This window comes from Paramisgurnus dabryanus, chromosome 20 (assembly GCF_030506205.2).
Source record: "Paramisgurnus dabryanus chromosome 20, PD_genome_1.1, whole genome shotgun sequence".
Classification (NCBI taxonomy): Eukaryota; Metazoa; Chordata; class Actinopteri; order Cypriniformes; family Cobitidae; genus Paramisgurnus; species Paramisgurnus dabryanus.
In genome coordinates this window covers 18,113,891-18,141,688 of record NC_133356.1, presented here as the reverse complement: position 1 = coordinate 18,141,688, position 27,798 = coordinate 18,113,891, and the positions used below count along the sequence as shown (strand labels likewise).

General features: G+C 36.8%; 1 protein-coding gene across 4 annotated transcripts in view; it reads right to left on the bottom strand.

Moving 5' to 3' along the window:
* Positions 1 to 253: 253 nt before the first annotated feature.
* The window catches only part of phactr2 (phosphatase and actin regulator 2), a 42,006-nt gene continuing 14,461 nt past the window's right edge, over positions 254 to 27,798 (bottom strand). Inside the window, exons 1-13 of one of the 4 annotated variants that reach the window (XM_065296803.2) lie at positions 24,086 to 24,417; positions 16,804 to 16,971; positions 14,625 to 14,699; positions 13,989 to 14,129; positions 11,714 to 11,935; positions 10,677 to 11,148; positions 9,942 to 10,111; positions 8,446 to 8,602; positions 8,233 to 8,288; positions 7,454 to 7,515; positions 4,710 to 4,847; positions 3,261 to 3,337; positions 259 to 2,883 (exon numbers count right to left, since the gene is read on the bottom strand). In XM_065296803.2, the coding sequence (XP_065152875.1) occupies positions 2,868 to 2,883; positions 3,261 to 3,337; positions 4,710 to 4,847; positions 7,454 to 7,515; positions 8,233 to 8,288; positions 8,446 to 8,602; positions 9,942 to 10,111; positions 10,677 to 11,148; positions 11,714 to 11,935; positions 13,989 to 14,129; positions 14,625 to 14,699; positions 16,804 to 16,971; positions 24,086 to 24,128 (1,797 nt within the window). In that variant the 5' untranslated portion in view covers positions 24,129 to 24,417 and the 3' untranslated portion in view covers positions 259 to 2,867. Of the gene's footprint in view, positions 2,884 to 3,260; positions 3,338 to 4,709; positions 4,848 to 7,453; positions 7,516 to 8,232; positions 8,289 to 8,445; positions 8,603 to 9,941; positions 10,112 to 10,676; positions 11,149 to 11,713; positions 11,936 to 13,988; positions 14,130 to 14,624; positions 14,700 to 16,803; positions 16,972 to 24,085; positions 24,418 to 27,798 lie in introns of those variants that run through there. The other 3 variants (XM_065296802.2, XM_065296804.2, XM_065296805.2) reach the window with 3 other exon arrangements.

The following is a 27,798-nucleotide window of genomic DNA, read 5'->3' as shown; positions in this document are numbered from 1 at the left end:
TTTTAAAATGTTTCAGTCTAAAAAAATGTCCTTAGAATTTTGTGTACAAACTCTGCAGATGAGCAGATGTTCAGTTTTTTCCAGGCTTGTATAAACCAGGTCGGGGTGACAGTAACAAACAATCATCTCAGTCAGACACAACTTGAGTCTGGCTGAACCCATTAAACAACTTGAGCTCACTTATCGATTCCTATGTGAAATAACCACCTGGGCAAACTACACAAAACAGCTATTGACAAAAACTGTAATGAAACCATTTTTAATGTCCTTTGGGGGCTGACGCTGACCTTGAAGCCATATATATAGTTAAACATAAAGCTGTCACCTGCATCCCAGTCATAAAGTCACATACAACCGTAGATTTAACCAAAAAATATAAAAAATATTTGCTCTTAATATATTCAGTATACATTTACACAAGTCTTTCAGTTAGGTTTGGGGTGAGGGAGTTCAAACAAAGCGCAAAACAGATATGTTGATAGTACAATTAATTTTGTGGGTGACTAAAGAAACAATTCAAGATCACACCAGCTGTGTTTTTGTTCACTTACGCACATAGACATTTTTGAATAACATCCAGCATGCACTATAATAACAGGATTTTGATTGATCGTTTACAAGAATTGCATGTTATAATAATCCCTTTAAACACAAAATAGAAATCTAAGTATTATTTTATGCATGTATGACAATAGAGCTACTATTAAACTAGCTCATTGTACAGTTTCTATACACATAAGATATTTGTTTTACACATACAGTATCCATTTATACAGTCTTTTGGCATAAGGACTAATATTTTATGAAAACATCTGTAATTTTTTATGAAATAAATGTTTGTGCACACCTGCAAATCAAATAATATCAAATATAATGTGATCTTATAAATATAAAGTTATAACGGAGTCTAGAGCACTACACTAATGACATTATTCTCTCTAACTAACATTTATGATTAACAACTACATAATAAAAATCAAAGGCTCAACACCACAATAACACCATCTTGCTCCATAAGAAATCCTCTCTACTTTTTTCTAGATTGTTCAGCACTTTTACAGTTGACTGCACAGTGAAATGAAACCAGCTGGATGTTCTTGCTGCATTATGTCCACTGGCCAAACATTTTGTTAAACTAGTGCATTCAGTGTTTGTGTTATAAAATGGTGATCCAAGAAAACATAGATATAATAATTGTGTTAATAATAATACTTGGATTGGAGAGGCTTTCGGCATTTTATAATATCTACATTTATAGTAGTTTCTAACTGTTCTTCTACTTTAATATTACATTTATTACGTGGATACGCTCACATACAAAAGGACAGCCACATTTCAAACATACCCTACTCTGTTACAAAATAATTGAATTCCTCAAGTCAAAATTTTAGCTCTGATGTAAGATTTCTTAAAGTCTCGACTCCTACAGGTAAAGTTTAAATGTTTATCTCTCTAAACGTGATAGATTTCGAATGTACATGAGCAGCATGTGAATGCATATGTATATCAATAAAACACCTCCTTATGTTTGCAAATAGATTAAATATAAATGTATTTTAAAATCTAAAATTGCCCAGAAGGCATTCTGGTGATTTCTCTGAGGTACCAGATCTACTTACAGTTATATAAAATATTTACTTATTAAAAGGGTAAATACAGGTTCAAAGTGTAGTTCTGTGAAAGAAAACAAACCATTGTGCAATATACTATATGTATTCACATATATCATACACAGTCTGTACAACTGATTTGATAATAATTTAAAAACTAGCCCCCCCCCCCAAAAAAAACTATTTAACAACAAAAAAAAAACTATCTTTGACAAAGCACATATTACATAAAGCACCAAAATGTGACATTCCAATGTGGACTAAAATCTCATCTTTTCACATGAGGAGAAGCCCTTTCAGATTTTAAAGTTAAAACGATTATTTAATTAAATTCTCTTGGTTGCCACATCTTCCGCACCACCGTCTTCTGGCTCTGCACCACTTTGTTTTAATAAAACAGGCCAATTTATGTACAATCCTAAAAGCCAAATCAATGACACGTTAACTGGACCTCCGGGAAAACCGTGATAACATTAAGAGGAAACTTTACACAGAAAGGTAAATAATGTGGACTATGTCAAACATTTGATTATAGTTTTCCTAAACAGCAGGTACAAATACAATGTTTATCAAGTATTCAGACTTTGGGAAAACAAAAACACTGTCAAGGCACAACATAAATCTGATTACATAACATCTATTATATTGAGGATATTAATCGGGATACAGATGAATATTGGCAGTAATAAACCTGGACTCTGCTGCCCATTTAATGTACAGGTAAATATGTCTTATAAACTGTTTCACATGCACAGATATTTATTGATATTACTGGACTCAGCATTGAATACTGTAGGAGAATATACAAAAAAAAAAAACGTGGCAAGAATGAGTCACTGCGTGTTTTCCACGAATGCGCTGAAAACCTTACCAAGGATATTTTTTTTAAATTAGGAGTGCAAGTTTTGTCCTTAGTGTAAAAGTGTAAAAAATAAAAGATCTGAAAAAAAAAAATTATCAGAACCCTTGGATTGTTCAATCTATTGTGAAGGTCTTTCTCGCTCTCTCTCTCACTGTTTTCAGCTTGCAATGGCATTTCTGGTCCATCTTTAGTAATGCTACAGTATAGCCCCCCAGTGGCTGAAAGCAATAACCAAAGACAAGACGGCCAGCAGGGAGCGCAGCCTGTGCCAGAGAATAGCCGTCAGCCGCAGAGACCCAGTCTGTTAGTCTCCCAGCAGGAAACATTGTTGAGGAAACAGGAAGAGAGAGCTGTGAGTTAGCAGCCTTCCAGCACCCCTGCCGGCAGGCACCGCCTCAGGGCCGATGAAATCTGCCAAGAAAAAAGGCACCAGACACTATTTTAGCACCAGCAGAACAAGAACAGATCTGAGCAATGTTTATGGGAAACAAGACATCTATCTGTGAAAAGAGCAAATGTAGCGACCTTTTTATTATTAGCAAGTCTATCAACAGGGTGCTTGTTAAATGAAGATTCCTGCCAAGTACATACTGATAGATAAAAATGCAATTATCCCATCCATTTTCACCAGTTTGTTCAGTGTAGATTTGCAAAATAATGGACAGGAATAAATGCAATATTAGGGCAACAAAGCCCATATTTTACCACTGCTTTGTACTGCTGAAAATTATTATAACATCCACATTTTGAGGCTTTCTTGTTGTCCTGTCCTTTGATCCAAAACTTACCTAGTAAACTGTTTGCTTTCCTCATGGACTTCCATCTCTTTGCTTTTAAATTCATTAAGTTCTTTACGTATAGCAGCCTGGAAAAACAAGGAAAACCCTTTTAAGATTACATTTAAGATAATACTTAATTCTGTGACTACGAAGCAGAGCAAAAACTTAGTTAACAATGTAATATTTTGTAAAATCACAATGATTTATCTACTACAATACTGACATGCATGGTTTTACATTTATTAAAAGACTTCACAACCAGTAGGTGGCATCTGTGATCACATCAGAACTTGGCATATTAACAATTAAATTTTTCAAATTAGGCAACAGGAAAAATGCAACAAGCAAACTTGTTGAGACAACTTCTTCCTTTATTTCTTTATGCCATTCCAGCATCTACGGCTATATTCATGGCGAGAACCAGTTAATACATATACAAGTTTTATTCAGACAAGTTGATCCATACAAAGGTTAGGGGAGGGACAATTTTGGCATCTCCAATTTGCCTAACTTGCATGTTTTTGGCCTGTGGGAGTAAAACCCACGCTGACACGATTACGCAAATGCACTACTGTAAGCCACACTGAATGAAAGTGTATTATTCATTTAGGGGCGGTTTCCCAGACGGGGTTTAGATTAGAGCTGGGCATATATTAATCTAGATTAATCTCATACAAAATAAAAGTATTTTTTGCATAATATATGAGTTTGTGCTGTGTGTAAATATTATGTTTATTTAAACACACACATACCTATAAGAATTTTTTTTATATATATAGTTTTTTTTATTTATATATAATATAGAATTTATAAAAAAATATAAATAAATGTATATACACACACACACACACACACACACACACACACACACACACACACACACACGTAAATGTTTCTTAAATACATAAATGAATGCATGTGTATTTATATATACATAATAATTACACACAGCACAAACTCATATGTTATGCAAAAAAATACTTTTATTTTGTATGAGATTAATCTAGATTTATCTATGCCCAGCTCTAGTTTAGATTCATCCAGGATTAGGCCTTTGCTGTATTAGGACATTTAAGTACCTTTTTTTTAAGGTATGCTTGTAAAAATTAAACAACCCTGTAATGTAATATATGCATTGTAGATATCTAGACATGTTTATTGTGTTTTTAACTTGTAAATCTTAAGACATTCATGCCATGAAATGATCTAAAACATCTTATCTAATAGATTGTATCGTCCATTTACCCTATTAAAGATCTATTCTAAGAATAGTACTCACTAGTTTTAGTACACCAGAAAAATAACTTTCATTTAATGCTTAACATGTAAAGGCAAGTTGTTTTGCAAATGCATTTTTTCCTGTTGTTAAGTCCCACATTATCCCTTGCATGAACAAGCGTCAGACTCCTCTATAGGACTGAATGCACAATTTAATAGCAAGACAGAGATATGACTTACTTTATCTGCAGGGGTTAACCTGGTCCAGGGCTTGTCAGCTCGTCGATCGTAATCTTTTGCATCTGTGACCTCCACATATTCATTGAACCGCAATATCCTACGTGCCACCAGCTCTGCGACTGTGGGTCGGACGCTTAACTGTACACAAAGAGCAATACATTTAGACAGGGTATAACGTGTGTACAGTCACCTTCAAAAGACGTTCAAATATTCATGCACAGGGGTCATCAACAAAGCAGTTTAGCTGACACACAATATTCTCAATTATTTCTAGGTTTAGCCAAAACAGCTCAATATTAAGAAAATCATGATTGATCCATTTTATAGATCTGGTTTATTTTCCTATTTAAATCCTCGATTCTGATTCTCTGAATAATATGGGATATTTTAATGCATCATAAATCAGAACACCTACATTAGTTTTTACATCCCGCACAACAGCCTACTAAATTTAATTTAATTAATAGTAAAAAACAGCAACAAAGCATATGCTTGCTCAGTTTAATTTTACTAGGAAGAACAACCCAAAATATAAAAACATAAATGAATGTACAAACGCACACTCAGAATTAATAAACAGGTTTTAAAGGGGGGGTTCAATGGTATTTCAAGCATTCTGACTTATTAACACAGTTATAGAGTTGTTTCCTCATGCTAAACGTAGGCAAAGTGTCAAAAAAGCAGTTGGACATGTTACAGAGTATTTCTGTGCCGAATGCACTTCGCCAGGGATCGGATAAGTTTCGGGAAGTTTTTTTCGATTACAGGTCCAACTGACATTTCAGGGGTTTTCTATACGTATCACTTCTTTATATGGGCACTTCCTCCGGAAAACCCCGCCCACCCGTCAATCAGCGGGAGACGCTAGAACTTGCAAACATCTTATCACGCCACTCGGCTTTGTTTAATTTCAAAACTCAACAATGGCCCGAAATAAGAAGTGTGTTTTTGGATGTAAGGAGAAGAAATCCAGCCTTATGAAAACAATGGATATAGTTTATTATCCGGGGTAGCAGCGGAGTTTTGCGTGTGTGTTTGATCGGGTGGATTTTCCCAACCCGGTCATGAGTTGCACGCGGTAAGACTTCTGTCTTATGTTGGAAATAGCCGCGTGCATATTATATAAATGACACGAACATGTAGTGAATCATAAGTTAAACAGTGTTGTATAGACCAATTTAGAGTAGACGTCACAGTTACGTCACTGCAAGCTGCGCGCGCAATGCGGTTGCAGAAAAACAGTGGAAATGAATTAGACACGAGTGAAAAGAGCAAGATAACTCACTGGAAAATGTCATGTTGTGCTGTTAAGTGTCAGAATAAGAATGCCAAAAAAGATGGCTTTCATTTTTATAGAATACCATCGTCAAAGACATCATTTGAAGATAAACGTAGGTGTTTATGATTACAATAAGCCCTTAAACGGACAGAATGGAGCAAGGAAATCATCTGGAAATCTTTTAATAATTAGAATAGAAATTAAGTAGAGAAGATGTCCGGTGTTCTGTCGAAGTCTGTTCCCTCCATGTGTTTCTTATAGCGTTTTTATCATGTTACAATTATAATTTATTAAGGAAGAAATAATAAAAAACAGGAAAATTATAAAAATATTTAATAAACGCTATTATATATAATACATGATAGTATTGCTTTTACATGTACTTTAGCGATTCAGACTGTAAAAATATTTGATTTAGCAAAAAAGAACAATACATATACATTACATGCATATCAGTAGCCAAGCCATTTAAACTTTTGATCTATCTAAAAAAATAAACGTAATGTGATTAAAACGCTATAAGAAACATTGCACTAAAGGGAAACATAAAGGAATCAGACTTCGACAGAACACCGGATCCATAAAAATCACGGTTTAATGCTAAAACACTTCACAACCCTACTGCGGAGCAGTCACTTTCTGCAACCAGTTTGGCTCCGCCCACAAAAAACGTCATCTCTGTTTGCAAACACGAAATTGGTCTATAGTGTTGCATGACTCATACTCGCTCCTCCCGTGGTAGTAACTCCTCCTTCTTCATTTTTTCATACGTTATCGGAAAGATTCGGTAGAGCTAATCTTTCTTTTATAAATCTGATTAAACTAAAGACTCTTCGGAGATATAAAGGATTTCATACTACTCTATAGGTACTCCAGATTAACATCAGAAATGCAGAAACAACGTGTGTTACGTGAGCTTTAAGTGAACAGGCTTCTATAATTTCATGTTCAAGTTTCACCAGCAGATGGTGCAAATTACCACAATCCATTGCCTTCAACTTGATGATGTCACAGTGATTGATTCATTAATCATAACTCATTTATTCAGTATGCTGAAGTAAGTCAGGTTATTAGTTGTATAAAGTTAGATTCATTTCAATTAGGGCTGTCAAAAGATTAATTGCAAAAGAAAAGATTAGGGCTGTCTAATGTTTTTACATAATAAAGGTTTTTTGCATAATTTATGTGTGTGCAATCTTTTTTTTTTAAAGAAAAAATATTTATATAATTATTTTTTGGATATATTTTATATTATAAACAAAAAAATACCTTAATAACATTTACTTTGTATTTATATATACATAATATATACACACACGCATATATTATGCAAACACAAACTTTTATTTTGTATGTGATTAATCGTGATTGACAGCCCTTATTTTAATGCATGTGCATATTTCAAAGACTGACAGATGTGCTACAAACAAATCTTGATAATCCAGCAGCCTGCAGAAGTTTGTACCTTTCGGGAAAGTCTCCTTTTGATCTCCTGCTTAGCCTCATGTTCTTCTTCCAGATTTTTCTCTAAAGTGACACAAGAAATATTTATTCAATTCACGTTTGTCCTATTAAATAGCCATTGTTGCTTTAAAGTTTTTTTTTTTTTGGGGGGGGGGCTTTTAATCTGTCTGTTACGTGTATCTTTAAAACCATCAAAATGTTAATGTACCTGTAATGGCTGAAAAAATCCTTATTTATATGTATTTAAAATGTGCAGTCACTTTCTTCCAGAAAGAATGGACTGTAAGCAATGATGACTCATTCTGCACTATATAAATAGTTCTGTACCTGCCACAAGCAAGGAGCAAATCATGATTCACACCATGAATTAAGCTTTTAATCCGTCAAAAGGTTCCAGTCAAACTTATAGTGCTTACTAAGGTCTTTAAATTTAAAGTTAAATTAAGGATAAAAGTAATGACACATTTATACATTACAATTCTACATTTTAGAGAGAGAGGTCCTGTAAGAGATATACATTATTTGGGCAACTCACTGAGGAATCATTTATGCTCACTTGTTTTATAGCAGAACCATTAAATTTCAAATCGGTCAAAAACCATCAAAATAACGGTACCAGAGAGATCCAACACAGCTATAGCAAGGCATCTGTGAATCCATGAGTGTGTCTTTAATGCCAGAGATGACATTAAGCCAAAACAAACATTAAACCCATGAGCATCCTAGTCTGTGGCTAAGATGCACAAACAAAGTAAATGAGAACGGTACAGAAAAACATACGTTTTAAGATATTTCGTTGTTCAAGTTCTTCTGTGGTCGGCCTCTGGCTCAGCCGTCTATGGAGGGAACAAAACACGAGTCATGATGGGAGGAACCACCAGGACCATTTATAAATGTCATTAGTGTTAATTATAAAAGAGGGCAAAAGTACAAATTGGGGTGGGCTAGACAATGAATAATATAAATCAGATGGGATGTCTATAATGAATATACCTGACTAGTTTGCTGCCAATCTGCTGGCGTAGTTCCAGACGCTCCGTCTCTGATGTCCGTGGAAGAATGTTCTTCTCTTCCAACTCCTTTTTGCTGGGCCTGTTACCAAGTTTGATGGCAAGTGTGTCTCTGCGCCGTATTTTGCTGGCAAGAGAGCCTACAAAAAAAGAAATGTATACACTAAGCCCAAGTACTTGCTATCTGATGCAGGTGCAACATCTTAAGACCAAATGTGGAAAGAATAAAACATGAGAAAGAGACAAGAATGTGCTGAGCGTAGAGCGCTGGCATTAACAACCCTGTGCACAGTTACCAGCAAGCCAAAAACATAGCATGTTTTTCCTGTTTGACTAAGTATATGCCTAAACTATTGCTTTGCCAAAAATTCCTTCGTAGCGAAATTTTGAGAATGCAGATACAAAAGAAGAGGCCTCCTAGAAATGTGTGTGATTATACAAAATCATCAGGTTGATGACAGACTGCACTGAATACATGTATAGAAAAAGATACAGAAATGTTTTAAAGGATTAGTCAATTTTCGTAAAAAAAATTCAGATATTTACTCACCACCATGTCATACAAAATATTGATGTCTTTCTTTGTTCAGTCGAGAAGTAATTATGTTTTTTAAGAAAACATTCCAGGACTTTTCTCATTTTAATGGACTTTAATGGACCCCAACACATAACCGTTTTGATGCAGTTTAAAATTGCAGTTTCAAAGGACTCTAAACAATCCCAAACAAGGCATAAGGGTCTTATCTAGCGAAACGATTGTCATTTTTGACAAGAAAAATAAAAAATATGCAATTTTGAACCACAACTTCTAGTCTATCTCCAGTCCTGTGATGCGCCAGCGTGACCTCACGTAATTGCGTAATGCAGTGGAAAGGTCACGTGTTACATATATGAAATGCACATTTGCGGACCATTTTAAACAATAAACTGACACAAAGATATTAATTAGTATCATTCGACACACAAGTGTAAAAAGAGAACCGTTCCGACATTGTTGTAAACACTGGGGCGTAGTTTCACAAACGTAATCCATGACCTCTTGACATGATGTCGTATTGCATGAGGTCACGCTGGCGCGTTACAGGACCGGAGATAGATGAGAATTTGTGGTTTAAAAGTGCATTTTTTTGGTCAAAAATGACAATCGTTTCGCAAGATAAGACCTTTATGCCTCGTTACGGATCGTTTAGAGTCCTTTAAAACTCCATAGAAACGGTTACCTGTTGAGGTCCATTAAAAATAGAAAAATCCTGGAATGTTTTCCTCAAAAAACATAATTTCTTCTCGACTGAACAAAGAAAGACATTAACATTTTGGATGACATTGTGGTGAGTAAATTATCTGGATTTTTTTTTAAGAAAATGTACTAATCCTTTAATCAAGTGACATAATATTCATTTCGCTTCATTTTAAATGTCTTTATTAGTAGACTGGAAATATGGGAAGGACAATGAACACAAGCTAAACAAGAGCACATACTATTGGAATAATCATCATCATCTTCATCCTCCTCCTCATCATCATCCCTGTACAGTATAGGCCCATCTGAATCAGAATCATTGGCTTGGTTTTCTCTAATGGTGTCAGGAATGATGGTCACCTCTGGGCTTTCCACATTGACGGATTGTGGTTTCTCTCCATCTTCAGTCCTACAAAAGGAAAGAGTCTTGCTAAAAACATAACATCCATTGGCAGCTATCAGATTACATAAGTAAACACAAAGGTTAATGTATTACTATAACGAGACAATATGATAATTTTGATCATTTAATTATTTTCCATAATGTTCTCTTATCAAGATTTTTTTTTAACCACAACCTTACATTTTCAACCTCTTTCTGACTGTTATGAAATTGTAAAATGTCAAATGAGCAACAGGGCTAATCATTGACTGACTGTTTAGTACACAGTGTGCATCAACTAAGTGTTGCAACATGTAAAGCCACAGTCTTTCAACCTCAAACCTTATGAGGGGGGTTCAAATCCCATGTGGCACGTGCCCAGACCGCAAGAGGTACAGCGAGGCACCTTTCTCCCAATTGCTCCCCGTGCACTGCAATGAAAGCTACCCACTGCTCTGGGTGTGCATGTGTTCACTTCTCACTGGGATCATGGGTTAAATGCAGAGGTCACATTTCGAGTATGTTTGACAATCATTCCCCCATGTCCCCCCCCCCCGTTTTCCAGCTGTGCCAATGATGAAGCTAAACTTACTTTTGTGTCTGGTCCCCTGTCGTCCTTTCCTTCTCTGTCTCGCTCTCTGTGTTCAAATTTTTTTCTGAAGTTTCTACAGAAAGTTCATTTGAAGTTCTAGTAAAGGAAGTTTCCTCAGTTTCTTCATTTACATGGGGGGGCTGCTTTTTGTCCTGCTCCGAAGAGGGTTCAGAAGGATGACCCTTCGCACCCTTCCCATTCTGGGATTTCTCCTCAACTGACTTATTAACATTGGAGGTCACCTCTTTTTTCCTATGGTCCTTTTTAGAGCTTTCCGTCTCAGACGAAACTTTGGAAGGTGGTCGTGGAGACCTGGAGGGTTCGTTTTTTTTGGCAGACTTTGGCTGTGCTACTGTCAGTTCTGAGCTGTTGTTCTTTGGGGCCTTAGAGCAGGTTGATGAAGATGATTGTCCTGAAGCCTGAGTGGAAACCTTGGCTGTGCCCGCAGTTTTCTTAGCATTCGAAGGTTTAGCTGTATAGAAATGATAAATCATGAAAAGCATGCCAACAGTTCCAAAGTACTTTATGTTCACGTGACAATTACATATCCAAACAAAACAAAGTGATTCTGTTGAAAGAGCAAACTGTGTAGCCACCAATTCTTAGCCCCAGAGATAAACAATGAACAGAAAAAAAGGATAAAAGAACCAGCATGAGTCCTTGGAGTTACACAATGCCATGAGTCAGGCACAAAACAAACACAAAGTATGGTGACATGCAAAATGCAACACGTTTAGATAAAGGCATTCATTAATAAAACATCATGCTTAACTAATGAGACATACAGATGTAAAGCAAGCCGAAACAAAACAATACCAGAAAGCCATATTGGGTGAAAAAATGAGTCATGATTTCATTTTCAACAGTGTTGGATAACATTAATTTATAAACACAAAGTAGTCACACAGATGTTCCTCCAGAGGATGTCTGTATCCCAGTGAGCCCAGTCAAGAGGAAAGTAAACAAGAACAGGACCCCTCCATGCAAACCATGTCCACCATGCATGCAAACACCATGCTTTATTCAGATTTACTCACCATTGCCACGTGTGGCATTTCGGGTGGTTTGCTTGGATGGAGCGGTCACCTGTTTAGTGGTGCCCTTGGTCACCTTTTTGGCCCCCGCTTGGCCCCCTCTCTTCACCCCTGTGCCTGATGCCTCACCTGAGGGTTTTGGGGGTGTGACCTGCTGTTTTTTAGTAGGGATTTTTGGAGCGCCTGACTCACTGGCCTTTGGGCTGAGATTGCCGTCCTTCTTCTCTATAGGAGCACAGAGGAGCAGAGCAGCCTCAACTGTTACTGACTCAGAAGAACCCAAAATAGCAAACTGACTGCGATGAGGTCAGCAACCAAATGAGCTTAGGAAGAACATTTTTGGGCATTACACTTTTAACTTTTTGATATGGAGAATGCTCACTAGCAGTTGTTTGTAACACAAGAGCCATTAAGGGAAGAATATTTGTGCTATATTACATGGTGACATGTTTAGCAATTCAACGGTCCTTTGTTGTTTATTTCTGACTCTAAATCCCTAATAGACAAACTGCATTTTCTATACATTCTTGACAAAAACACTCTTAAAGGCTAAAAATGTCAGGCATTCACCCATTCAATGTAACTAATGGCGCTTTTCCATCGCATAGTACCCTAAGGTTTGGGTCGGCTTACTTTTGTGAGCTTTTCCACTGGGTGCAGAACGTAGTACCCAACACTTTTTTTGTACCACCTCGGTCGGTGTTCCAAGCGAACCGAGCTGATACCAAAACGTGATGCGAAAACACTGTAGATCACCGATTGGTCTGAGAGAATCGTCACTACCAGCATCATCGCAATAATGTAAAAGATTAGCTTTAGCTTCATGCTAGCTTGCGCTGTCTCGAGCAAACATGTTGTCATCTGTGCTCTGCTATAAGTTCCCAAACTCCCTTTTAGCGATGAAAAACATCCACAGGTTGAGAATCAGGGACTCTACAACAGTTTTTTCCAGACTTGCAGTTTGTGGCGGCACATTCGCAATGCGCACGTTTGCATATATTCCTAAATGTAACTTAAATGAGGCTCAGCGTAGCGCGTCGACTGACGCCATGAGTGTTTGTACAGAAACTGTCATGTGAGACAGAGGTAATGATAAACGCGATGTGCAAACATCTATTTGTGGTGGCCAATTTTAATTTTGTGGCGGACTGAGAAATAATAAATGAATGTATGGGAATGTACAACGACGCTCTCACTTGTATGATGTCCCAGCAGTAGGCAGCGCAAATATAATGACACGCCTATAATCCATCCCCTTTCGAAGTGTTACTAAACTCGATGGAAAAGCTAACCAAGCCAAAGTGAGGTGAGCTGACCCAAACCAAACCTTGGGGTACTATGCGATGGGAAAGCGACATAATGGTCTAACTAAGCGTAGTTTATTGCTTCTGTAAACCTAGTTTCCCTTCTGGCATTTCCAAAATTAGACCTAATGAATAATAAAGTAAATTCTCTAGTGGGAAAAAAGGAGGGGAGAGTGCAGGCAACAATTAAACAATTGTTGTAGACCATTAAAATAATATAAATGTGTTCCTCTCTCACAACTCATGACTCCGACAGCCCATGGCTTCAACATACAATCCAAAATGACGCCAGAAGTAACAGAACATTAGCCATCATATGGATGGATAGTTTCAATATAGAGAACGCCATGATAGTATTACAAATGGTTTTAATATAACATCGGCCATATCTGTTGAAGTATAAAGTACATTAGTCAATGGGACACGGGGACATCTAAACATACCAAATGAAAGCCAAAACACCACTGGAAATAGTCTACTTACTGAGGCAATCTTCTTGTTCTACAAATATCCTCATTTGCAATATACTTATATTACTGCAATCCTTCTAAATTATCCAGTTCTCATAAAATATTTACAATCAGTGAACGCTGTGACCGCACCTTCATCCATTCTTTTGTTACAAATACAAACTTACTGTAGATTTAATCTAATGCCTTAAGGCTGTATGCATGGTATGATATTATGGCATGGTATGAATTTGTGTAAATAGCTGATTTAATGTAGATCACACTCTTGTGTTCATGCAAAGAGTTAAATGCTTTTAAGTCACAATGGTGTGAGCATGCTGCAGAAGCCATGAAAGGATTCGAGTGCAGTTTAGAAAAAGGGTCTTCAGCTTTCCAGTTAAGTTATATTCCTCATAAAGGGGATTAAGATCAGATCAAAAGAGGGGAGAATGTAGATTAATGTTAAGAACAGACTTCACACTGTGGCAATTCATCATTTTTATATCGTAACGGCAACAACTTTACCTTCTGTGTCCTCTGTAACAGGTGCAAGTTCTGGCTTCTCCTCAGGGACCGAGTCTGGTGTTTCAATGTCCACTTTGACTTTCTCAGTAACTCCACTGGACACTGCATGGCCATTCAAGGTCTCTGTGCTCAAGGGATCATCTAAAAATAGGCAAACATTGCCGAGTTATCTTTTCACCCAATCTGAAGCAGACTAGTTCTCTGTGGTTTAATAAATATCTACTGAGAAGATCTGTTTCATGTCTCAACATGAGTCTCTGTTTTAAAAAAAAAAAACAAGCACTTAATGCAGACTTGCAACTACATTCTAATAAAAAGTTTTTCATGTTTAAGTCATAGGTTTGATTCTCAGGGCATACAAAAACACTTCGATGTGTGAACAACAAAGTCCCTTGACTATATAAATGACATCAATGGAAGCTAGATTATGGAGGATTGAATAAACTTAAGCACTTGTAAATGGTTGCTCTCATTTGGTTCTTCACTGGTACCTGTGGCTATGGACACTGAAAAGTGTTAAACCAAATTTATCTTCTTCTTGATATTTGATAATTTTTTTATATTAGGAGGACAGCAGCACATGGGTTCCATCCGTATATAAGAAAACTAAGCATTGGTGTCCTTTAAGAATCTCACCTTGTTCTGGAATAAGGACACCCTTCTTTATGAGCTCCTCTCGAGTTTGCCGGGTGGATATTTTTCTCTCCAAAACTAAATGATGAAGAATACAGAGCATGTCTTAATATCATACATCAGTATTATTGTACATGGCCACTTTTCATTCATAGACATCCAGACATTCCAACTATATTATTTTGTGTAGTGGGTTTAAAGTTTTTCCCCACTAGCATTTTTTAAGAGTTTTACAAATGTTGAATGCCTTCCAAAAATTCTTTAATATATAAACAACCCTCTGCTTTCAAAAAAACAAAAATAACCATTTCGTCCTATCTTCATTTGTTCACATTTCACGTGTTATGCATGCGTAAATAGGTTATTTTGAATGTAGATGGGTGGCAAGCGCGCTCAAATGGAGAACCACGCAGGCACGATGCGCATGAAACGCTCTTTTCTCCAGGCGTGTCTGCGCCGCAGGCAGTTGAAATAACTTTTCATAATGCCGCATTTAAAAGGACAAAAGCACTGCGTCCGTGCGGTTTTAGGTTCAAAATGTAAAATGCCCCTTAACTCTTTCCCTGCTATTGATGAGTTAAATTGTCAATTAAAAACAGTTTTTCCAGCAATCTGTATTTCCGCTATTATCCACCAGGTGGTGCTCGTACCCGACTTATAAAACCCGGAAGTATCCCCCTAGATCAAACAGTAAGAAAAACTATGTTTTGATCATCGCTCTGAATCTGATCTCTATCAAAAGTCCTTCACAAAAACGCAATAATCTCAGCTTTTTGAAGATACCTTATCATATTTGAGAGGTGATAAAAATATTTTTTTCTTTGTTTAAAAGCAGAGGGTCTGTTTTTTCATTTGATATATTGTATGTTAATATATTTAATAGGGGTGTGCCGGTTTCAGAATTGGTGATGACGGTTATGACGTGAGTCAAATGTGACGGTTCATAACATAACGGTCTGTGGGGGGCGTTTTGCTCGTTTAAATGCTTGTGGATTGACGCGAAAGTGTCATTTTACCATAAAATCATGAATGTGATGCCAAGTGTGTTTTAAACAGTAATGACTTTAAGCAATTTAACAGAAAGCAATGAAATATTTAAAAACACACTGTTGACAGAAGACTGCGCTGTCACTCTCTGCTCAGCATAAATGAATCCTCTCTCATCTATTTTGATAATCTTCAGAGAAACAGATTTAATTGTGTCTATATCTGTCATTACATGGACCAGTATGTGGATTAAAAAGCGTCTTGAAGAGGTTTTGCTCATAAATGCATGTAAAGTAAAGTAATATGAACTTGAGATTTTTATACTGTTATTAAACTGCACACTATGCGCTGCAAACGCAGCCGACAATGGCCACGCGCGGCAAACGCTCTCCACATACAGTACGCGCTGTTCAGTGCTCACGCTTGCGAAGTAAACCGGCGTTTGAATAAACAAGACACTGATTAGCTACTTACTCTACGTTTATTTAAAATTAACAGCAAGACAAGCAGTGAATGTGCTTTCAGGAGAGTTAGTAGATTAGCATGGGAGGATTTGAACTTGAAAAGAGGAGTGTTCTGACGCCTTTCCGCGGTTAAAACAACATTCCTTCTTATGGTCATTCATGTTTATTTGATGCTATAAATTAACTAGAAGGAAGAGATGATTTGAAAGGTGAGACTTTGTTTAATACGTTTAATCTCAAAAGTAACCGAAAAATAACCTGGTCTGTCCTGTATGTCAGCACGTTGTAAGTGTCTGCTCCGCTTTGTATTTTTCACTGCGTGAGAACATGGTGGGGCGTATAACACAAACTGTTAACAATTGTTTTAAATAGTATTTAAAAATTCTTTATGATAAAAATGTTTTTTTTTTAATATTTTAATAACACGGTTTTGCCGGTTATAGAGTTCTAATGACGGTGTTCAACTATAACTGTCGGTCTCACGGTTATATAATGACCGTCACAGCCCTAATATTTAAAGAAGAACATTTTCTGGAAGGCATTAAGCGTTTGTGAAAATCATAAGAAATGCTGCTTTTGGATCCATAATGCTGTACTGTTTTAAAAGGTGGGTAGGAGCGCCACCAAGTGCATAATAGCTCAAATATAGATTGCGGTAAAAACTCGTCTTTGGCAGGGAATTTTTGTCAGCCCAAACATTGCAAATTAAACGAATAGCTATGGGGAAATACCTTTGGAGAGGTCCTGGAACTTGTCACTGGTCCTCTTCTTCCTCCATTTCCAAGGTTTAAAGATTTTCCCCAGAGAAGAGAGCTTGCCCTTTCCTTTCACCTGAGTAGACTGTGAGCTTCCCACCACCACATCACAGTTGGCCAGAGGAGATTTTTCCAGTCCTTCCACTAAAAGAGAAGTGAGACCAATAAATGACAGGAATCAGAAACAGGGCTGTTCCCTAAACAATAGAAAGTAACCAACAGTTTTTATAACAGGAAATACTGATGTGAATGAATGTTTCTCACCATGGCTAAAACTGAATATTAATTGACCCTTACAAAAAAGAAACAACTTGATTTTTGTTTAGGATGAAACTTTTTTTACAAAAGTTTAAAGGAATACAAAGAATATAACCAATCGCAATCGCCATGTTTTAAATTTGGACACAAGTGTGGACAAGACATGGGCTTGAGGGGAAGTGAAGATTATCAATAAATGAAGACCTAAATTTTGTTCTGTTCCTCAGACATGCAGACAAATGTGACCGTGGACCACAAAACCAGGTCATAAGTAGCACGGGTATTTTTGTAGCAATAGTCAACAATACATTGTATGGGTCAAAATTATCAATTTTTATGCCAAAAGTAAAGGTCATGTTTCATAAAGATATTTCATAACATAAAAAATGTATTATTCATTAACAATATGTATTGCCAAGGACTTATTTTTATTTCCTCAAATTTTTTGCACCCTCTGATTCCTCATTTTTTTATATATTTGTATCTAATATATTTGTAACAAACCACACACCAGTGGTAAACTTATTTATTGTATACATTTGTATTGATGTATAAATCTCAATTTGAAAAATGTACCCTTATGACCCTTATGGTTTGTGTCCCAGGGTCACATATATTAATGGGATGTAATATAAAAAAAATAATAATAATTTCTTCTTAGCTCAAAAAGAGGTGTGGCTTTTTCACATGAGCCATGCAAGAGGATATGAAACTTCTTTAACAAAAAGAACAATCTCTTCCTACATAACCCAACCACTGTCAACACTGCACAATCTGACAAAACAGCTTACAATTGCAACACCTCACCAAATGAAGTGTAAAATGATCACAAAAGCGTTTCCAAGTAGCTAAACGCAATCAAAGTAAACTAACAACAATAAACAAAGGATCAGGATCTCATATCAGGCAAACGCATACACACTTAAGTTACATTATTCTCTACAGCAAAGACTTGGAGTCAAGGTCAAGGACCTCCCGTATTGACGAATGCTATAGAAACAGCATGCTGAGAAGAAAGTGACCTTTAACTTCCTGCGACTATGAGATTTTAAAAAAAAATGTCAAACTTTAAATCACAGCTAGTTATAAAAAACAGAAAAAAATTTCTGTTAAACTGTCCTTCCTTGGAAACTTCTTAATGTAATGTATTCATGTAGTTTTGACTGACTGGTTGACATTTAACTAGGAAGTTGACAACAAAACCTGAAATACAGCATGTGAAGGTGTTAAACAGAGATGTCCTAATATTAAAAATAAAGGAGGTCCTTATAAACGTTTTCACTTCTCTTTTCTGAAACATTTTTGAAGACCTAAAACTCGTAATCTTTGTTTAAAGTGTAAAGAAAAGTCACAGGCGGTGATCAGCTTTGAGAAAAAGTTCATCCGTCAACCTCGAGAAGTCAAATTACATTTTATATCAGCCGACTTACAAGGCTTGGAATTTTTTAATCCATAAACAAATTTTGAAGCATGTCTAAATAGTTTCAAACACTGGCTAATGTGATACTGTCGTCTAGCCCAAATACATTTTAAAAATATACCAAAAGGGTAACATCAAGCATATTTGGGAACAAATGTAATCTTGTCATTATTGACACATATACACATTTCTCATAAAGGTTTCCTAGTTTATTAAATTAATAGATCACATGGTTAAATGTATAAATGAAATGAGTTTCTGCACCACAAAAAATGTGTTGACCCACATAAAGCAAGGAGTTCAAATGCTGACCAGCAAACGGGACACACCTCTCAGCATTGTGTCAGAACAAAAAAGTTTATGAAGCCCATCTTTCACACCGAACAGAGAGCTTTCATTAGTGGCCATGTGTGACAGAAATATGCTAAACAGCACGTCGGTGCTCTTTTCACCACCATCATGTGGACTTTTTCGCTAATTAATTTTCCCCTTGGAGCCAAAGAATGACATCAGATTTTATTGGCCTCTCAACCACCAGTTGCTTTCTGATTGGACTATTAATAGAAATCACAGTTGTGAGTTCCGTCCCCGAGATCAAGCCTCTAAGGATCAAGCACATTTACAATAAAGAGGTCACTGGTTTGCATCTGTGAGCAAGTATGTGCCCTTCAGTGCCAAACTAAAACAGGGTAACTATCTCTGACATGATGTTTAGCATGATTGGATTGGTTGTTTGATATGTGGGCTACCTATAAGCAAAACTAAGTAAAGCATTTGAAACTTTAGGGTACGGTGAAATCACCTGTGCCACTTTTTACATAAATTATCTTCTATTTGAAAAGCAATGCAACTGCATGTGGATGCTAAGCTTATAATGACTATTGTTACCAAGCAAATTTTACCCCACAGATATAAAAGCTCAATTTATCGGTTAATGGCTATTCTTTAGTCAAATTGAGATGTTTTTATAAATTATTCATTTACATGTATTTGATTTTATATGGCAGTATTCAGACCGACTGGCACGTGACATTAACGTATCGTGAGAGGGCAATTTCAAAAAACGGTACTGTTGCAGCGCTCTCATGATTCTTTGATGTCATACGGCAGTGGATACAACGCTGTATGCGGAAGTGGTGTCTAGCACGTTGCTCTGTTGTTGCTTCTATCAAGTCATACTGTGTGCTTTCACTATAATGTAAGAGTTATAAACCTTTAGTTCATTTCGTCATCCATCAACATGATTTGTGAGTCCTGTCGGACAGATTCCTGTCGACAGTAAAGGTGACGAGTCTGACGACTACAACTCACATTGTTCAACGCTATCACAGCATCATCAAGCTACGCTATTGTTGTTGCTGTTTTGCAACCTCAAGTGGCAAAAATGACATTGTGCATTTAACAAAAAAAACTGACCTTTTCTGAAAATATAATATGGCAAAAATATAAGTGTTTCTTATACACCTTACCCCGCTCTATCCAATCATGTATCCATTATCCATTAGTTTGTCCAGCTGACTGAATTACTGACTTCCTCTATTAAAAGGGAGGACACTGAAACAAAACAGATAATGAACTGCAAAAACTAGCTGGTAGTTTATTTAAACCTCTAAGTACTCTTAAGTAGGCATGCGAGTTTACTGGAATCATATTTCAGTGTGGCATGTCAACACTCTTGGCTGCATGTTTCGCTTCCCGTTTTTTGTGTGAAAAACAGACAAAAATATTAAGATTTTAAAATACTCTTGACAAAAGGAATATTCAAAATTTGCTTGGTAATTTTGAGACAATTTAAGATTTCATATTTGTAAATATAAATATAAATTCGAAAGCAATGATTTGAATGATTATTAGGTGTTAGACGACTTACATTTTTATTATTTCTCAACTAAAGAGAGCCACACACTAAAGGACAATTGGGATGAACTTGGGACAATCCTAGGTAAAGTCCTGAATCCCAATCATCTATGGGGTTGTACCGATTATCATATCCAATTTTTCTGTGGTGTGTTAAAAGTGATTGAATCTGCTCAAAAGCACGTTGCTCTAATCGCAAATCTGAAGCATGGTTCCAACGCAGACTTTGTTTTGTGCCCTTCATTCTGCCAATTTTGAAGGATGCATTAACTGTTTCCTTCGTGCCCTCAAATCACCCATAATCCTTTGCACAGATTCAAAAAACATTGTGAGAATCAAAGTTGCACTTTCCTCACTCAATTTCATTCTAAAATATAAGACAAACATTGAAAGAGTGGGCACTGAGCTCACCCAATTTCTCTATGAAATGTGAGACAAAAACATGCTTTACGCCCAAAGACATTTATAGAACTGGGAGACCACAAACGGTTGATATATGATATTCTCATTCACAGTACTGGAATGTTGTATTCACTTTTTGTGGTGATACATTAGGTAATCTTCTCACTTTAAAGTTCTCATGACAAGACCACGGGGGCGTGAAAAGTTATGACGCTGCCATGGACACTTATTAGACCATCTCATATTAGGGTTTAAAGTATAGACTGTAAAAATATGGACGTAGTGTCCGTGATGTCACCCATAGGTTTGTAAAGAGCTTTTTTGAAGCCAACAGGATAACCGAAAATGGGTAGAGTGGGTAACGTGGGTGAAGCTCAGGTGGCTGGTTGCTGAAACCATGCCCACTTAGCTCGACATTAGTGACAGCAGTGGCAGTTCACCCGTCACTCAAGTGGCCATGCCCTTAATTATGCAAAACTTCAAGGCTTAATATAATTTAAACGGCAATGTTTTTATTCACCCCCCTCACAGCAGTCATTAAGGGCAAATTAGCTATATAGACCAAAAACACTTTTTTGTACCACGCAATGAGGTGTTTAGCGCGGCAAACTTGATTCCGCCTCATTCGCGCATCTAGTTTGCACGAATGCCGCGAATTGAGCGCCTGGCGCGGTACACGAGAATGGTGTTTTTTTGTGCATCTTGCGTTAGACGCGAGTTTGCGGCTGACGCCCAAGTTGAAAACTTTGAACTTTGGCAGTTTTTCGTGCCGCGTTAACCAATCAAGAGCCTGCTTGCTGCTGTGGCGCCAGCCCCTGCCAGAGTCACTCATTCAACATGAAGGAACGCTTGATATTGTCCGTGAGCAGTCACCTGGAGCTATACGATACAAGTTCTTATTTCTATAGAGACAGGAAAAAAATGGACCTCGCTTGTAAGTGTGTCAGTGAGCACATTGGGCAACCTAGTAAGGTGTAAATACACATTTCGCGTGACGTTTATGGACCCGCGCCATTTATTTTTCCCTTATAGACCAAATATAAACCAGTAACTCTCTCGATAAATGCACAATCAACATCAGCCATCTTGCAAACAGACAACCGCATAGAACTTGCCCCTTCCAAAAGAAGCAGATTTTGCCTCTGACGCGCCGTCAAATGCTTGCTTTTTCCGCGCTTCTAGAGCGAAGTAGAATGCATTCAAACTGTTCACACGCAAACTACGCGCGGTAGACGCCTCAAACGCGGTTGGTGTAAAAGTTGTTATTGACTCGTAGTGGAGTTTACCAGAAGTTACATTTGTACCACAAAATCCATTTGATTATTTTGTTACTGCTGAAATGTCTATAAACCCCCTTCCATATTGGCTTCATCAAAGAGATGGGAAGGTTGCCCCTCAGTTTAAAGTTATGGAGGAGTCTAACCTTAAACTGTCAGAAGTACTAGGAAGGAAAAAGCCTTCCTAGGGTGCGTCCTCACGATTGAGAAACAACCTAAATTAATGCCATTTCTTTAAGCCCAATGTCCGCCATGTTTGTTTACTGTGAAGTCACTTTTGACTGTGAGAGACATGGCAAGATTTCCTGTGTTCGCAGTCAAAACTCAAGTGTTGTTTCTGAAGGAAATCTGATAAGGTGCGATGTCATGACCACATAGTGGCACATCAAACACTATAGAAACAAAACTGCATGTTTGTGATCTTTAACATTTCGAGAAAACATTATGATTTTAAAAATCTTTTAGTGTGGCCCAGGCTTTAAGCAACGGTATGGCTGAAGTGCATATACAAATGTTGTTTACGCTCAAAACACTTCGGTGTGTCCCAATTCACTCGTTCATTTTCATTCACAGTTTGAAGTAAAATATATTAGTTAACGAAAGCAGGACATAGTAAAGCGCATGGGGAATGATTTCCGACATTTCGGTCATTGTTTGGAAAGAACATCACATACATTCTGTTATACAATACAAGTTAAAAGACAGAACATCACACAGGTCTAAAACATCATGAAGTTGAAAAATATATATGACAGTGTCTTTATTTTTGAGTCATTGTCCCTTTAAGGCTATAATAATAATAAGGGACAGAGTTTGTCTCAAGATGCACACCAGTATTGTTTTTGGTAAGGTTTTTTGTAAAAGCTACTTGAAATGTCCTAATATAACTTAAAGCCTAGTTCTGGATTAATCTAAACCCTGTTTGGGAAATTGCCCCTAAATTATTTACCAGAAGCATGTTAGGCTTCTAATCCTACAGCATCAGTTCCTCATAATACAGAGGAAAACAATAGACCAATTTCAGTGAATACTTTGTTCCCATTGCCAGAAAGGAAACTGCTTGCCATTGTCTTTCTTTCTATAAAATGATAAATAGAAAAAAAGGAGAAAGAGAACCAGGCCTAAGACAAGGCACTATAAATTCATTTCTAGATATAAATATTTCAAATATAAATGACACTTGCTTGTTCATGCTTGGTTTCCTAGAATTATTTACATTTTTAGTTGATAGTGTATATACAGTGACCTGCATGCATCTGGCACCAAACCAATTCCCACTTAAAACATGATACCGTATGCATGCTGTCATAAAAACATTTATATCAATTTTTCTTTGGGTAGCTGGTAAACTGATAGCATCAAAGCTTTTAAATTCCAGCACTAGGGCAATAATGGAAATATAGGGAAAGTAAGGTAGTGGCAGATCATGGGATCTGGTCTAGAAAAGAGGCTTGACAGGAGCAAATTTACAACTACTGTGAAAGACTGCTAGGCCTATGGGTTGTCGAAAATAACTTACTGTAAGAGCAACTATACCATCAGTTTCAAAAGAGGAAAACACCACAGACACTGATTTCATCGTTATTAGGAAGTACGTGATGACACTGTAAAAGTACATCGCCCTTTATATTACGACAAAACCAAAAACAACAGTATGAAACAATCATTTCCTGAATGCATTGCTCAGTAAATAATAAAGTTACACAGTTAAATGAACAACACGTGCACTTGGGTTCTCAAAAAGATGCCCTTCTTAAAACAAACGCGAGCATCTTACCAAGACAAATTCCCACTTGTTGATCGTTTCCCACAAGCAAGTGACCTAAAAACAAAAACTACCACATGTTTGCTTGCACCTCTATGTCGGTTGTAACGGGGGCGTTTTGGTTTGTACCGTAGGTTAGTGTTAATGTACCAACTTCGAACTTGAAATAGCGATCTTTAAAAAAAGCAGGCAGCAGCTACCGCCCGCGTCTTTCCTCCCTAATATAGCGGTGTAGGTGAGTAAACAATAAGTCATTGGACGAGCCCTTCAAACACTTACCGCTCGATCTCTGAGACAAACTGGAGACAGATGTCTGGCCCATGTCTGTCCTCAATGGGCCGCTATGCAAAAATCATACGACGCTCCGAACTTCTGCAACCAAGTCCACGCGATCGACATAACCCGACTGTCATTTTACTCCTCCGACTCTGAAATCTGCTCGTTAAAAGTGGTCCTCCATACTTTGTCAACTCGTAAAATGCGATGTAGTGCTCTAAATCTGCGGATTGAAATGCCTGTCATTCCTTTTTGTAGATTGTAAGCAGTCAGAGGTCATAAGGAGGAAGTTTCAAGCCCCTCCTCGTTACAGCTCTGCTTCAAGCATGGAAATGTATGTTAGTAATAACGCGGGGGCCAAAACTTGCATCATTTTACAATACTGAATCACGAGTTTCCGTGCTATTTTTGGCTTCACTGCTTTAAATGTAAAGAAATGAAACATGGTTTGTCCTGTTTTGAAAGTCAGAATCATCAAGTGCTCAAAAATAGAGAAAAAAGTCTGGAGGAGTTTTAAATCCTCATTCTAGAAATAGTGAACGACTACAGCTGTGGCACAAAACTATTTAGGATAAAACTAAAGATCATCCCTTACATTGATAGATTCAAAACATGTCAGTTTTATTATTTGTGTTTAAGAGGGAACAAAAAAGGACACAAAATTTGTCTCTCCTCCTATTTGTTTTACAAGAACAAAATATGCCACCCTGTTTATATGTACTACAAACAGCCAGGTTTTTCTGTGTCAAATCTTGGCACTGCTATCCTCTAAGTTTGCTTCCTGCAGAAGAGGCCAAAAGCCCCACATACTTCCCTCAGCCCCCTCCTCGGCCCCCTTTTCCAAAGCAGAAGTGTGGGTGGGATTCAGAGCAGGAAGGCTGCAATCCTGCACTCGAGATGTAAGCCATTGTTTTGCACACAGCTAAGCTGAATGTTCTCATCAAGTAAAACTTCTCCACCCCTTTCCATCTTCCTGAAGGTCCTCCTTATGATTATAAGATTTTCTGACCAGTCCAAAGACACATGGTCATGAATCCAACATACACTAAAAGTGGTTCTTCGCTCGTAATCATAGAGAAACCATCTTTAGTGCTATATAGCACCTATGAAGAACCATACGGGGGTCATATAGCACCACTATAGCACCACATATGGTTCTACATAGCACAATATGGTTCTACACCGGTGCTACACAGGTACTTCATCTGTGCTATATGGCATTTAAAACGGTTCCTCTATGATTATGAGCCAAGATCCCATTTTTGTGCTATTTAGCACCGTTTGTTTGAGTGTTGAATGACTTAAATTGCAATACTGACAAGGTTTGTATCACTTTGTTGTTTGAAACAAAAGGTTCCTGTTTTTATTTCTCTTAAAGAAAAAACCCATGCGTCCACATGGATTTCACATGTGCAAAACTGTACAAGATCACACGATCACATGACATGTTTTTAACTTGTGATTTCACAGTGCACATGTGAAATTCTTGTGGCTTTGCTTTCAGTAAGAGATCACTAGTGATATTTTAGAGTATTACGTTAATGGAAATTATAATTACTCTTGATTGGCAACAGTGATTTAGTATAAAAGGGCACAAGCCAGAATGGGGGGGTTCCCATGAAGGTAAAAGTCTACTGTGTGTATTATTTAAGTTTGCGGTCCATATAAATCACAATTACTATTTATCTAACATAGATGTTTCTTTATAAAAAAAAAGATGGATATATATTTTAGGAAATGGGTCCCTTGCTATACATTTATTATATGTGGGGGTTCCTGTCATCATAAAGTTTGAAAATCCCTGCTGTCTATGTATCAGGGATATGGATTAAGTTGTATGGTAAACTACATTGAAAATGTTAAATTAACTTCTTGTGCACAGTAGGGGAAACCTGGAACAACATTAATGGCAACCAATCAGATTTTTATGTCTACGGTTACATGCAAGTTTATGTTTAGAACTGGATTAGGAGCATTTACATTATCAACTGTTATTTTACCTCTAGTTAAGAGAAGTGTAAACAACTGACTTAGTGCTTCTTTAACAAGACTGTAGATGCAGAGATAAGATGGGTAGGTATTTTTTTCTTCAGGCTGTAGGGGGATTGGTATGACCTAGTTTACCAAAAGGTCAATGGGGCCTCTGCACATGAGAAATGCATTATAGCCTACTGTCTTATTGCAGTATAGCCTACTGTAAAAATTCCTTGTTGCAATTAAATTTAAATTAAAGTTTATCTAATGTGTTGTCCTTAACACAAAGTGTGTTGTTTCAAAAATAACACACAGATTGTTGTTTTAACACATCTTGTGTAGTCCCTTTTATTAATTTGAACACAAAATCAACACGAAATGACACATAATGTGTTTAGATATGATGTGTTAAATAGGATAACACAAAATAATGTGTTTAAATTAACACATCCTGCTTAGAGTGGAGTTGCTAGAAGTAATAAACATTAAGTTGAAATAACTTATTCAACTTTATTTTTATAATTTATAGCACCTCCTCACTAGTCAATTAAGTTGAAATTAATTGTAAATTCAAGTTGATTAAAAGTAAAAAATTAAGTACAATAAATTTTTTAAAGAGCAAGCATGATATTCTATAGCGCTCCCTGTTGTCTAATGGTGGGATTGGTTTCCAGCTAAAAGTACTTCTCAATCTAACAATTATATTGTGTATGGGATGATCAACATTCAGCAACCAAATCCAGAAGGACCAGATCCACTCCACACTCAAAAAAAAAAAAAGTTCATTCAACTTAATTGAATTAAGGAAAACTTTTCCACGAAATTAGTTTAGGCTTGTACAACAAGAATAGAATAAGTTCATTTAAACAAATAATCTTTTTTGCACCATATTTTCTTTGGTCATAAAAATATCTTGTTCAATAAACTTAGTTCAGTAAAGGGAAACTTTTCCATGCAATTAGTTTAGGTCTGTTCAACAAGGACAAAACAGAAAAGTCTAATTAAACTACTGTCAATTTCTATATCATAATAATTAGCATAAGCACACATTAGCATGCTAATGACACGTTGGATGAGCATGTGAGAAGAGACTGATCTCCAAACAGGCATTAACACAGTTTGTGTTCTTTGAGAGAAATATGTCACATCCACAACTTAACCACCAGCGCCACTCTTCTGCACGATGACTAAACAATTCGTAAATAACACAAACTCTTCTAAATCAATAAGATAAACGAACATTAAACAGTATAAAGTCCTTCTTTTTACCAAAAAATGCATAAAATAACACTTCATTTTAAAAATAACTCTCCAAAGGCAGTTGCATGCAAAGCATGCTGGGAAATACAGATTCACGGTCTAGTAAGTAATAGCAACAAAAATCATTCATGTGGTCCCAACATAAAATGATTAAGTTAATGTAATTTTTTTTAATTTAAGTGGATTGAACATGATAAAAATTAAAAAAAATAAATACTGTGTTGTATTAACTTGTTTCATTTAAGTAAATTAGACAAGGTTTTTTGAGTGCAATGATAAGACTTTCCTGATGTGTGTTTTTTTAGCCATCACCTGGTTTTGCACCAGTGCCCCCACACACCACATCATTGAACACGGCACTGGCAACCACAGACAGAACTTAAAACATCTTAAGCATTTTGTTGCACGTATTGAAGGATTTTAATCTGGAGACTCTAGTTTCTACTATAGTTTTAGGACATGTTGACCCAGGAACATATCTT